The 14,170-nt window shown below is 42.0% G+C and overlaps 1 protein-coding gene across 1 annotated transcript; it reads right to left on the bottom strand.

Moving 5' to 3' along the window:
• Positions 1-8,342: 8,342 nt before the first annotated feature.
• LOC119782060 lies at positions 8,343-10,164 on the bottom strand. The gene is made up of 2 exons (XM_038282825.1): positions 9,913-10,164; positions 8,343-9,439 (listed from the first exon to the last, which is right to left on the bottom strand). Exon 2 carries the CDS (start codon positions 9,288-9,290, stop codon positions 8,343-8,345), a length of 948 nt encoding a protein of 315 aa, XP_038138753.1. The 5' UTR covers positions 9,291-9,439; positions 9,913-10,164.
• Positions 10,165-14,170: the final 4,006 nt, after the last annotated feature.

Here is a 14,170-nt window from a genome sequence, read left to right as displayed (position 1 = left end):
GGTCCTAGTTCCTGAGCTGAGAACGGGTCATAACCATGCTTTTCCAACAAGGCAAGGCAGAGCCTATTTACTGTATATACAGGTGCTGGTCATAAAATTAGAATATCATGAAAAAGTAGATTGATTTCAGTAATTCCATTTAAAAAGTGAAACTTGTATATTATATTCATACATTACATACAAACTCATATATTTCAGATGTTTATTTTGTTTAATTTTGATGATTACAAATGACAACAAATGAAAATCTCAAATTCATCATATCAGAAAATTAGAATATTGTGAAAAGGTTCAAAATTGATGGCCCCTGGTGCCACACTCTAATCAGCTAATTAACTCAAACCACCTGCAAAAGCCTTTAAATGGTCTTTCAGTCTAGTTCTATAGGCTACACAATCATGGGGAAGACTGCTGACTTGACAGTTGTCCAAAAGACGACCATCGACACCTTGCACAAGGAGGGCAAGACACAAAAGGTCATCGCTAAAGAGGCTGGCTGTTCACAGAGCTCAGTGTCCAAGCACATTAATAGAGAGGCGAAGGGAAGGAAAAGATGTGGTCGAAAAAAGTGTACAAGCAAGAGAGATAACCGCACCCTGGAGAGGATTGTGAAACAAAACCCATTCAAAAATGTGGGGGAGATTCACAAAGAGTGGACTGCAGCTGGAGTGAGTGCTTCAAGAACCACCACACACAGACGTATGAAAGACATGGGTTTCTGCTGTCGCATTCCTTGTGTCAAGCCACTCTTGAACCACAGACAGCGTCAGAAGCGTCTTGCCTGGGCTAAAGAGAAACAGGACTGGACTGCTGGTGAGTGGTCCAAAGTCATGTTCTCTGATGAAAGTAAATTTTGCATTTCCTTTGGAAATCAAGGTCCCAGAGTCTGGAGGAAAAGAAGAGAGGCACTTCATCCACGTTGCTTGAAGTCCAGTGTAAAGTTTCCACAGTCAGTGATGGTTTGGGGTGCCATGTCATCTGCTGGTGTTGGTCCATTGTGTTTTCTGAGGTCCAGGGTCAACGCAGCCACATACCAGGAAGTTTTAGAGCACTTCATGCTTCCTGCAGCTGACCAACTTTTTGGAGATGCAGATTTCATTTTCCAACAGGACTTGGCACCTGCACACAGTGCCAAAGCTACCAGTACCTGGTTGAAGGACCATGGTATCCCTGTTCTTAATTGGCCAGCAAACTCTCCTGACCTTAACCCCATAGAAAATCTATGGGGTATTGTGAAGAAGAAGATGCAATACACCAGACCCAACAATTCAGAAGAGCTAAAAGCCACTATTAGAGCAACCTGGGCTATCATAACACCTGAGCAGTGCCACAGACTGATCGACTCCATGCCACGCCGCATTGCTGCAGTAATACAGGCCAAAGGAGGCCCAACTAAATACTGAGTGCTGTACATGCTCATACTTTTCATGTTCATACTTTTCAGTTGGCCAACATTTCTATAAATCCTTTGTTTTTATTGGTCTTCAGTAATATTCTAATTTTCTGATATGATGAATTTGAGATTTTCATTTGTTGTCATTTGTAATCATCAAAATTAAACAAAATAAACATCTGAAATATATGAGTTTGTATGTAATGTATGAATATAATATACAAGTTTCACTTTTTAAATGGAATTACTGAAATCAATCTACTTTTTCATGATATTCTAATTTTATGACCAGCACCTGTATATTTATATATATATATATATATATATATATATATATATATATATATATATATATATATATATATATATATATATATATATACACACTCACCGGCCACTTTATTAGATACACCTGTCCAACTGCTCGTTAACACTTAATTTCTAAGCAGCCAATCACATGGCGGCAACTCAGTGCATTTAGGCATGTAGACATGGTCAAGACAATCTCCTGCAGTTCAAACCGAGCATCAGTATGGGGAAGAAAGGTGATTTGAGTGACTTTGAACGTGGCATGATTGTTGGTGCCAGAAGGGCTGGTCTGAGTATTTCAGAAACTGCTGATCTACTGGGATTTTCACGCACAACCATCTCTAGGGTTTACAGAGAATGGTCCGAAAAAGAAAAAACATCCAGTGAGCGGCAGTTCTGTGGGCGGAAATGCCTTGTTGATGCCAGAGGTCAGAGGAGAATGGCCAGACTGGTTCGAGCTGATAGAAGGGCAACAGTGACTCAAATAACCACCCGTTACAACCAAGGTGGGCAGAAGAGCATCTCTGAACGCACAGTACGTCGAACTTTGAGGCAGATGGGCTACAGCAGCAGAAGACCACATCGGGTGCCACTCCTTTCAGCTAAGAACAGGAAACTGAGGCTACAATTTGCACAAGCTCATCGAAATTGGACAATAGAAGATTGGAAAAACGTTGCCTGGTCTGATGAGTCTCGATTTCTGCTGCGACATTCGGATGGTTGGGTCAGAATTTGGCGTCTACAACATGAAAGCATGGATCCATCCTGCCTTGTATCAACGGTTCAGGCTGGTGTTGGTGGTCTCATGGTGTGGGGAATATTTTCTTGGCACTCTTTGGGCCCCTTGGTACCAATTGAGCATCGTTGCAACACCACAGCCTACCTGAGTATTGTTGCTGACCATGTCCATCCCTTTATGACCACAATGTACCCAACCTCTGATGGCTACTTTCAGCAGGATAATGTGCCATGTCATAAAGCTGGAATCATCTCAGACTGGTTTCTTAAATATGACAATGAGTTCACTGTACTCAAATGGCCCCCACAGTCACCAGATCTCAATCCAATAGAGCATCTTTGGGATGTGGTGGAACGGGAGATTCGCATCATGGATGTGCAGGCGACAAATCTGCGGCAACTGTGTGATGCCATCATGTCAATATGGACCAAACTCCCTGAGGAATGCTTCCAGCACCTTGTTGAATCAATGCCACGAAGAATTGAGGCAGTTCTGAAGGCAAAAGGGGGTCCAACCCGTTACTAGCATGGGGTACCTAATAAAGTGGCCGGTGGGTGTATATATATATACAGTATATATACACTATATTGCCAAAAGTATTTGCTCACCCATCCAAATTATTGGAATCAGGTGTTCCAATCACTTCCATGGCCACAGGTGTATAAATTCAAGCACCTAGGCATGCAGACTGTTTTTACAAACATTTGTGAAAGAATGGGTCGCTCTCAGGAGCTCAGTGAATTCCAGCGTGGAACTGTGATAGGATGCCACCTGTGCAACAAATCCAGTCGTGAAATTTCCTCGCTCCTAAATATTCCACAGTCAACTGTCAGCTGTATTATAAGAAAATGGAAGTGTTTGGGAACGACAGCAACTCAGCCACGAAGTGGTAGGCCACGTAAACTGACGGAGCGGGGTCAGCGGATGCTGAAGCGCATAGTGCGAAGAGGTCGCCAACTTTCAGAGTCAATCACTACAGACCTCCAAACTTCATGTGGCCTTCAGATTAGCTCAAGAACAGTGCGCAGAGAGCTTCATGGAATGGGTTTCCATGGTCGAGCAGCTGCATCCAAGCCATACATCACCAAGTGCAATGCAAAGCGTCGGATGCGGTGGTGTAAAGCACGCCGCCACTGGACTCTAGAGCAGTATAGACGCGTTCTCTGGAGTGACGAATCGCGCTTCTCCATCTGGCAATCTGATGGACGGGTCTGGGTTTGGCGGTTGCCAGGAGAACGGTACTTGTCTGACTGCATTGTGCCAAGTGTAAAGTTTGGTGGAGGGGGGATTATGGTGTGGGGTTGTTTTTCAGGAGCTGGGCTTGGCCCCTTAGTTCCAGTGAAAGGAACTCTGAATGCTTCAGCATACCAAGACATTTTGGACAATTCCATGCTCCCAACTTTGTGGGAACAGTTTGGAGCTGGCCCCTTCCTCTTCCAACATGACTGTGCACCAGTGCACAAAGCAAGGTCCATAAAGACATGGATGACAGAGTCTGGTGTGGATGAACTTGACTGGCCTGCACAGAGTCCTGACCTCAACCCGATAGAACACCTTTGGGATGAATTAGAGCGGAGACTGAGAGCCAGGCCTTCGCGCCAACATCAGTGTGCGACCTCACAAATGCGCTTCTGGAAGAATGGTCAAAAATTCCCATAAACACACTCCTAAACCTTGTGGACAGCCTTCCCAGAAGAGTTGAAGCTGTTCTAGCTGCAAAGGGTGGACCGACGTCATATTGAACCCTATGGATTAGGAACGGGATGTCACTTAAGCTCATATGTGAGTCAAGGCAGGTGAGCAAATACTTTTGGCAATATAGTGTATATATATATATATATATATATATATATATATATATATATATATATATATATATATATATATATATATATATATATATATATACTATATATATATATATATATACTACTATTTTCTCACCCCTCGTGGGGTGGTATGTGTCATCCTCAAGCTCAGGTCCTCCAGAGACCTGTGAGTTTGAGGGTTCTGCACAGTATCTTAGCTGTTCCCAGGACTACACTCTTCTGGACAGAGACCTCTGATGTTTTACCTGGAATCTGCTGTAGCCACTCTCCCAGTTTGGGGGTCACAGCCCCCAGTGTACCAATTACCACTGGCACCACTGCTGCTCTTACTTTCCACATCTTTTCTAGCTCTTGTTTCAGCCCTTGGTATTTCTCAAGCTTCCCATGTTCCTTCTTGTTGATGTTGCTGTCGCTTCTTCTGCTGTTTGTCAATCTACACGATGTCTGGTTGGTTAGCCATCACCAGTTTGTCAGTGTGGATCTTGAAGTCCCATAGGATCTTAGCTCGGTCATTCTCAACTACCTTAGGAGGTGTCTTCCATTTTGACCTTGGGACTTCCAGCCCATACTCATGGCAGATGTTCCTGTACACTATGACAGCTACCTGGTTATGGCGTTCCATGTATGCACTTCCTGCCTGCATTTTACACCCTGCTGTTATGTGCTGTATTGTTTCAGAGGCATCTTTGCACAGTCTGCACCGTGGGTCCTGCCTGGTGTGGTAGACCCCAGTCTCTATTGATCTTGTACTGAGTGCCTGTTCTTGTGCTGCCATGATTAGTGCCTCTGTGCTGTCCTTCAGTCCAGCCTTTTCCAGCCACTGGTAGGATTTTTTTATATCAGCCACTTCTTCTATTTGTCTGTGGTACACGTCGTGCTGCGGCTTGTTCCTCCAAGATGGTTCTCCTTCATCTTTCTTGTCCTCACTTTCGTTTTTCTCCTGCCCGAGGTATTCGCCAAGCCATTTGTCTTTGAGGGCCATCTTTCTGATGTACTCCTGGATCTTAGTTGTTTCATCCTGGACAGTGGCCTTGACACTCACTAGCCCTCGGCCTCCCTCGCTAAGCTTGGTATACAGTCTCAGGGAGCTGGATTTGGGGTGAAACCCCCCATGCATTGTAAGGATCTTTCTCGTCTTGATGTCAGTGGCCTCTATCTCCTCCTTTGGCCAGTTTATTATACCAGCGGGTATCTGATGACTGGCAGGGCAAATGTGTTGATGGCTTGGATCTTGTTTTTCCCATTCAGCTGACTTTTCAGGACCTGCGTTACTCTTTGTAGATATTTGGCTGTGGCAGTCTTTCTTGCTGTCTCCTCATGGTTTTCGTTAGCCTGTGGCACCCCAAGGTATTTGTAGCTGTCCTGAACATCTGTAATGTGGCCTTCTGGTAGTTCAACCCCTTCGGTTCTGATCATCTTCCCTCTCTTTAAGACCATGCGACCGCACTTGTCCAGTCTGAATGACATTCCAATGTCGTTGCTGTAGATCCTGGTAGTGTGGATCAGTGAGTCGATGTCTCGCTCACTCCTGGCATACAGCTTGATGTCATCCATGTAGAGGAGGTGACTGATGATTGTTCCTCTACGGAATTGCTATCCATAACCACTCTTTGTGATGATCTGGCTGATGGGGTTCAGGCCTATGCAGAACAGCAGTGGGGATAGTGCATCCCCTTGGTATATGCCGCACTTGATGTTGACTTGTGCAGTTGGCTTTGCGTTGGCTTCCACACTTGTTTTCAACAGCTTCATTTAGTTCTTGATGAAGGCTATCAGTGTCCTGTTGATCTTGTACATTTCATAGAATTCCAGTATCCATGTAGTATCCATGTTTGTGGCATTGATATATATATATATATATATATATATATATATATATATATATATATATATATATATATATATATATATATATATACACTGCTTGAAATGATGGGCCGGTCACTTCTGGTGTAGCATATTTATTTTGTTCAACTGCAAACACAAAACACAGCGGTTACAGCAGCTGCTCTCAGTACTATCCGCTGTCTGCTCTGCAACGGCTGTCTTCTTCAGCTTGCCAGAACGCTAACCGTTATTGCATGTAGATCCAAGAGCGACACACCGTAAGCACACATTTTAACTATTAACATTACTCCAATACAACTTTCATTAAGTGAAATCAAACAATACATTTAGCCAAATTACTCCAATACAACTTTCCTCCTTTTCCTTGTCCTCCAGGGTCCGTAACATTGACAGCAGGGTACGGTTAAATCTCTCCACCTGTCCATTACCCTGTGGATGGTAGGGGGTCGTATGAGAACCCTGGATACCTGAGAGTTCTTTCAATCTTGCCATGAGTTTGTTGTCAAATTCTTTACCCATGTCATGGTGAAGTCTGGTTGGAAAGCCAAACTTGAGTGCAAAGTCATTAAAGAGCTTGTCAGCGACCGTTTTAGCTGCTTTGTTCTTCGTCGGGTAAGCTTGAGCGAACCTCGTGAAGTGATCCATGACAACCAGTATATACTCGTAGCCATGCTTGCACTTTTCCAGGTGGAGGAAGTCGATGGATACCAGCTGGAACGGGTAAGTTGACTGGATCGAGGTCAGAGGAGCACGGGTCTGCTTACTCGGCTTCTTCTTCTTGAGACACTCGCATTCTTCCATAACAAAGTGTTCAACATCCCTTGCCATCTGCGGCCAGTAAAACCTGTCTCTGATCAGGTCGAGTGTTCTTTCCACCCCTAAGTGGCCCATGTCTTTATGGAGCTCTTTAAAAACCAGGGGAAGATAGGCTTTCGGGACCAATAGCTGCTCTCGGTGGGCTGTTTTGCGGCGCAGGATACCATGTTGGTCGACATGCAGCTTCAACCACTGCCTGAGTAATGTAGCTACTACAGGAGTCTCCGACTTCACCTCGATCCTACTTGGTCTTCTACCCTGTGACTTGTACCAGAGCACTCTTGACAGGACCTCATCTGCTTCCTGGGCTGTACGGATCTCGTCTGGTGTAAAAGGCTGGTTGGTGTTAGTCACTGGGATGGGCACATATGGCACTGTTCTGTCTGGAATTTGCACCAGTACATCACTGAACATGACGCCCTCTGGTGGTGAGTCCACCGTGTCAGCTAAAAAAAGCATGTCTTGGCCCAGAACATGTGGACTAACATGCGCCCGGGCATAGACTGTGGTAACTTCACGTGCTCTCAAAGGTACTCTCTTTACTCCAGTCCTTACCACACCTGCATCTGAATCCCGTTTGCTGTTCTGCACCAGTTTGACAACATTATGTGCAGTTTGTACCGTTATTTCAAATGCTTTACTTACATAGTGTGCAAGTTGTTTTCTTCCATCTTTGGTCTTTACTTCTCTTCTGTTGACAACAGCTTCAATAACATTGTAGCCGATGATGGGATCACTGGCCACGGCGGGGTCACTGGCTACCAATATTGGCACTTGCAACTCACTGGTTGGGAAACAATCACTGTCTAATCTGAAGCTGACCTCTATCCAGCCAGTGTAGGGGATGGTTGTGTCATTTGCAGCGAACACTATGAGCGTCTCATCATTTAACAGTTCTGACACAGGTCTGACAACTGTGTGGGGGAGGTGGTCCTGCCGCCAGTTTTCATTTACAATGCTAGACTGTGCCCCCGTATCCCACAATACTTTGACTGGATGATTGTCCATAAAACAGTTAACAGTACAGCGGTCTCCCACCAGGCTCACTAACCTTGACTTGTGTTGAGGGGGTAGATAACGAACTTCAGTTAAAGCTGAAAAGGCAGCAACTGGCATTTCATTGGAAGATGGTGACGGGCTTGGCTGCTCATTATGGGACCGTGGATTCTGGACTACTGCTGGTCCCACCTCAGTAGCCCTTCCTCGTTTCCCATCAACGGTCTCGATGCTCGGCATCCACGAGAGTAGTGGCCCTCCCGTCCACACCTGAAACAGTGCATACAGTTGTCTCCTTTTCCCTCTTCTCTGCACTTCTTACAGCCTTTTTGTCTTTGTTTTGATGCCATGGTGTGGGAATTGGTTTCCATAGCAGCCACAAACATCTCTTTCATTTCTTTGCGAAGTTCTTCTACGATCTGCTGTGTGTCTGTTTTAGTCTCTCAATCAGTTCTTCATCTGTTATGGTCATCTTACTTAAGAGAGGCAGCAACTGATACTTAATGGAGTCACTGAGTAGCCCAGTTTCAATGGAGCGTAGGAACTTACGCTGAATTGTGGCTCTGCTGTACAGCTCATCAGTCTCCTCATTTGCTGCTTTCCATAGAAGTTTTTCTTTGAGCTCAATAGCACGAAATACAAAATTTAGGGCAGTTTCTTTGGGTTCTTGGGAGATATTGAGAAGCTGATGGTAAAGTTCAGTGGGGCTATCTACTCTGTAGTGTCCCTTTAGTATGGTGAGCAGTTTGCTTAGGGTTAACCCACGTTTTATCTCCAACATGTCTCTTAGGGGCATTCCTGGACTGATGGCCCTAATTACTGCTTCAACGATTTCAGTCTCTGGGTGTCCTTTTTCAATCCCATTTTCAATCTGGCGTACTAAACTGAGGTAGGACAGCTTATCCTTCTGCCCACTCTCTCCAATCTGCCCAGAGATTTTAAATTCCCTCCTCAATGTTACCTCCTGTAGAGTTTGTTTTGGCTCTGCTCGGGTTTTGAGTGGGTAATCTGTTGTCTGGACTGAAGTGGTGCATGGAACAGTATCCTCAAGGTCTATCTGTGGCCCAGACGCTTTAAATTGGGATTCCTCTTCTGACTGACCCATTACTTCACTTAGTCTCTGGATGTATGTGGCTGTTTCTCTATAAAACTGTTCCACCTGATCCCCTTCTTCATTTTTTTCTATCTCATCAAACATGTCCTCTGCCAACCCGATGAGTGTCCTTTTGGTTTTACCTTGAGGCTCTCCGCTGTCCAGGCTGGAACACTTCAGTCGCCTGCAGACGTCCACCAGAGGCCCTCTTTCCAGCTGCCACAAGGCTGCACTCACTCGATCGCGCAGAAGCTGTGCTGCGTCCATTCTTTTTCTGGTTCGTCTCTTGGGAAGGAAGGTGGTTGGTGATGGTGTTAATTCACTAGCGCCACCTCCTGGCTGGCTCGCCAAAATATGTTACACTGCTTGAAATGATGGGCCGGTCACTTCTGGTGTAGCATATTTATTTTGTTCAACTGCAAACACAAAACACAGCGGTTACAGCAGCTGCTCTCAGTACTATCCGCTGTCTGCTCTGCAACGGCTGTCTTCTTCAGCTTGCCAGAACGCTAACCGTTATTGCATGTAGATCCAAGAGCGACACACCGTAAGCACACATTTTAACTATTAACATTACTCCAATACAACTTTCATTAAGTGAAATCAAACAATACATTTAGCCAAATTACTCCAATACAACTTTCATATAGTGAAATCAAACAATACATTTAGCCAACATTTTCCAGCCCTAAATCAGCTGATCAACCTAACTAACCGAGTTTACATGAGCGCGAGCCGTTAGCCTTTTCACTTTAGCCTGATGCTACCGCCGGCTTCGTATTCAACTCGGTAACTTTGCTTCCCCGAAGCACCTCTCTCTGCCAGACGGTACCTAAAAGAAGCTACCAGCGCTATATCAACTACATCTTTTATTTATCACTCAGCTTACCTGCAAACACAAAACACAGCGGTTACAGCAGCTGCTCTCAGTACTATCCGCTGTCTGCTCTGCAACGGCTGTCTTCTTCAGCTTGCCAGAACGCTAACCGTTATTGCATGTAGCCTGAGCGCCCTCCGATGGCGAGATTCAGATACTGTCCAAGATAATACATTCAAATTGATCTCTGGCTGTAATCAATCTTTAGCGTTAGAAAAATAAAATGGGGGGCTACTATTTTCATGCCTTGTTCTCTTTCATAGTGCCACATATATATATATATATATATATATATATATATATATATATATATATATATATATATATATATATATATATATATATGTGTGTGTGTGTGTGTGTGTTCTCTTTGTTCTCTGTTCAGGATTATTGTCCTGCACAAAAATCACAAACACAAAAACTTGGCTGAGGTTCTACCTCCCATTCTTCTAAAATGAAGGCTTCCTATAACAGACAGTAAAAAGAGTACAATGAAACACAGCCCTACATCACAATATTCCTTCCTCCAACCTTCACTGCTGGAGCTTGTATGTAATGATGAAAACATTACTGGACAATGAAATCCAAAGGGGGACTTGTATTGTAACCAAAGCTGAACATGTTATTCCAGTGCTTAACTGCCTTGTCTGAATATTCTGTAATGAGCATTAAATAGGTTCTAAATGTGTTTTAAATTGCAATTAGAATTGTTTATCATGTAAGCATCTTATCTAGTCAAGTGCAGTACTTAAAAGCTGTTCTTGACAACATCTTTTATTTTGAAACCTTGCATAAGTAAAAAAAAAAAAAAATAGTAAGAGGAGTAAGATCAACAAAGAAACAAAATAATACAGTTAAATGGCATGACTCCTGCCTGTTATTTTTGTTTTTCGGGCTGGCTAGATGCTCTACTCTCTTCTCTGCTCAGCTACTTTGCAGCCACTATGCTGTTCAGTAACATTTAGAGCTGCGCACCAACTACATGCGAGTCCAACACAAGATGTTGTCTGAGAAACATTCCCCCTCATATTATGAACAGGTTGATCAAACAGCACAACTACAAATCATGTGATTAGTAGCAATTTTAGCTTCAGTTGTGTGAAACTTTTAACTCTAATTTCTATTTTGTAACTTGAAAAATTTAATGAAAAGGTATTCTGACAAGAAATGTATAATTTGATCAGTGTGGCATTTACACTGAGGTAGAAAATGACTGGTTAGCTTTTATATTGTTAAACACTTCATTGAGAGGGACATGTCCATATGAGGGAAATACTTTTCAAGACATGCAGACATTCGATGGTTCTTTTTTTCACTCTTCAATTCTGTGTATTTTACCATATCAACTGCTGACATTCAGTCTGTATTGAAAAATAATTAAACACCACACATATCAAATAAAATGTCTGTTTAAATCTGTCTGTTTTTCTGTGGATAATCTCTTTTTTTCTGGTTTTTCTGAAGCCCAGTCTGAGCTCCCCTCTGTGAGCTCTGCAGGGCTTGGCATGGCTCTGGCTGACAGTTTCACAAAAATACTTTCATCCCAGTTAAACTCTGATGGCTCCATTTGATGGTGATATAAAAAAAAAAAAAAAAAAGCTTGGCAGAAATATTGAAATAAGGTCACTATTAAAAAGCTGTGAAACACAGAGACTCATTACGCCTACTAAGTTTCTCATTACATCTATTCAAATTAAGGAAACAGCTAACTGTAATGTAACTCTTGATGAAGCTATCTTTCACACTTAATTTAGTACATTATGTTTTTATAAATGCATATTTGAAAGGAAAAAAATTTAAGAAAAGAAAAAAAGCATAACTTTACTTTGAGAACAAACTGCATAAGAAAATAAAAGTCAATAAAGGACAAAAAACCCCATTATATTTAGATATGGTTTATCCACGATAGCTGCTGCTATAGTTAAGCTTAATTTTAATTAAGTTATCTTTCACTGTGACAAAGTGCTCATTATACAGAAGACTGTATCATTAGAAATGATTAATGTACTAATATCCAAGGGCAGACAATTAGTATTGTAGAAATTATTTGACAGACACATTCTTGTAAAATCTTTTTTAATTACATTGTACTCATTCATATCAATTGCTGGTCATGTGGTCATCTTTTAACACTAGTAAAAACAAAACCATAGTTCAATTCTGAATTTGTTTTGCAAGAAAAAAGAGGCAAAAACAGAAAGACTGCCAGGAATTTCATATCGGTTTTTCAGCTCTTAGTCTCCAGTCTGATATTTTGCAAGGCACTGGACAAATAGGTAGAATCCATTCTTTAAAAAAAAATCACAATATAAAACAGAACAATCCTGTATGTATTTTAGATTTGCATTTAGATTTTAAATACAGCTTTAATATATCAATTCCAGTTAAATAAACCATTCATAACATTCATAGTGTCATTATCTCAGCACTGTCGCCTGGTCTGATTACTCATTTCACACACCTGTTTAGCCCCACCCAGTTCTCGTCACTGCTCATCTGATCCACCAGCATTTTTCTCTATTTAACCAGCTTTTCAAACCAGTTATCAGTGCCAGATTATGCAAGCCGGGAGTGACAATTATTCTAGTGTACTTGTGTTCTGACTACATGATCCTGACCTGTTCTGCCTCTCGACCTTTGAGCATTCCTGTTCCCATCTGATCTGGCTCTGATAACTAAGTTAGACTAAGACAGCTTTTATTGTTATTAATTAGTTGTTAATGACAATAATAGTCACCAACTTCAACTTTCGCTTCGCCCTCGGGATCATCCTGCCTTCATCCGTCTGCTCATTTCTGATCTCCTGCCTGTCCTCTGATCTGCCATGCCACAGTGTCTGGGACTCTTTCTACAGCAATCACTGTACCGCGTTGGCAGCCCACCGGCTGGAATCATCCTCTACCTTTGGACTCCAACTGAAGTGTAAGACCAGGTTAGTGACTCATTAATTCAACCACTTCCATAAAGACGTGGTCACTAAGCTGCTGTCTCTACCTGCAGAGGTTCCTGGCTTAGATGCTGACGCGCTTCAACGTGGTTCTACTTTCAAGGACTGAGCCTTGACACATAGATTGAATAGCTTAATTCTCTAATCAGCCATTTGCCATTGTTGTCTTCAGTAGATGTCTTAAAATGAAATGGGTATCATAGATCTTTATTTAGCAGAGTTATATCAACTATTTACTGTAACATTTTTCTGTCACGATCTGGCCTGTTTGCTGTACCGTAATTGGTACCTTAATTGCCCTTAGGGCAAATATTTTGCTGTGTCACATTGCATCATTATAATTAAAAACTAGTACTCATCATATGAAGACCTGCTAGGATATAACTGTTGTTTTTGTGTTTGTATATTGTATTAGTTTAATGCAAAACATAATCTTTTTGACATCTACTTTACATTGTTAAACAAGTTGCAGTCCAAAAAACAAACCCTGATAACCAATATTTAGTGTAAGGGATGACGCCTGAACCATTGATTTTGTGTTGCATGTAAATGATTTTGTAATAAAGCATCCTTTTCAGGGTGTTGTGCAATTATACGGATTTAATTGCAGTTTTATCGAGAACTGTAACAGAGATGTCCCAGAGCAGTTGAGACTTAAATGAAAATTGGTTTCCAGAAACAGAAAGCCATGTTTAAAGGCCACAGCTAAAAAAAAGCAATACACTCAATTAGCCATCATGACTTATTTTTTAAAATGTGCTTAGACTGAGAATGCTCCTGGAGCTGCGCTACACAATGACGATCTAGGTCTACGCCTGAGAATGGAGCAATGGAAAGTTGTGGTAACGGGATTGTGTCTAAGTTATTTTGGTTCAGTTCAATAAAACAAATAAATAAATACATTGGAAGGCGCTGGTGCATCACACTTGGGCAACTCCTCCAGTCAGTATCCTCCGTTTATGAACTAAAGCAAACTTGCCAGTTGTGCCTTTCAATAAAATTTTTTCATAGCCATGTAGTTTTTTGTTTTTTTTTACAATTACACAAATGTTAGCTCTGTTAACGGTTATTTTTATATAATCCAGCTAAAAAGGCTGTGATATTTTATTCTGAAAAATTTGTAAAATGGATGACTTTTGGTCATTTACTAATGGATATGGTTATATTAGAAGGCAATCATTTAGAATTCTATGAATTTAGTTCACACATCCCTTTCTAATTTTTATTCTCACAATCTGAAGTAGTTTTATATTTTTCATGCTTGCAGTTAATATAGCTAGTGCCTATTTATCATAATTTAAAAAAATCACGATCTGTGGTCTT

Source organism: Cyprinodon tularosa, unplaced genomic scaffold (genome assembly GCF_016077235.1).
Source record: "Cyprinodon tularosa strain WSP-4 unplaced genomic scaffold, ASM1607723v1 ctg188, whole genome shotgun sequence".
Taxonomy (NCBI): Eukaryota; Metazoa; Chordata; class Actinopteri; order Cyprinodontiformes; family Cyprinodontidae; genus Cyprinodon; species Cyprinodon tularosa.
Note: the sequence above shows the minus strand (reverse complement) of the source record. Positions and strands in the feature narration are given on the sequence as shown.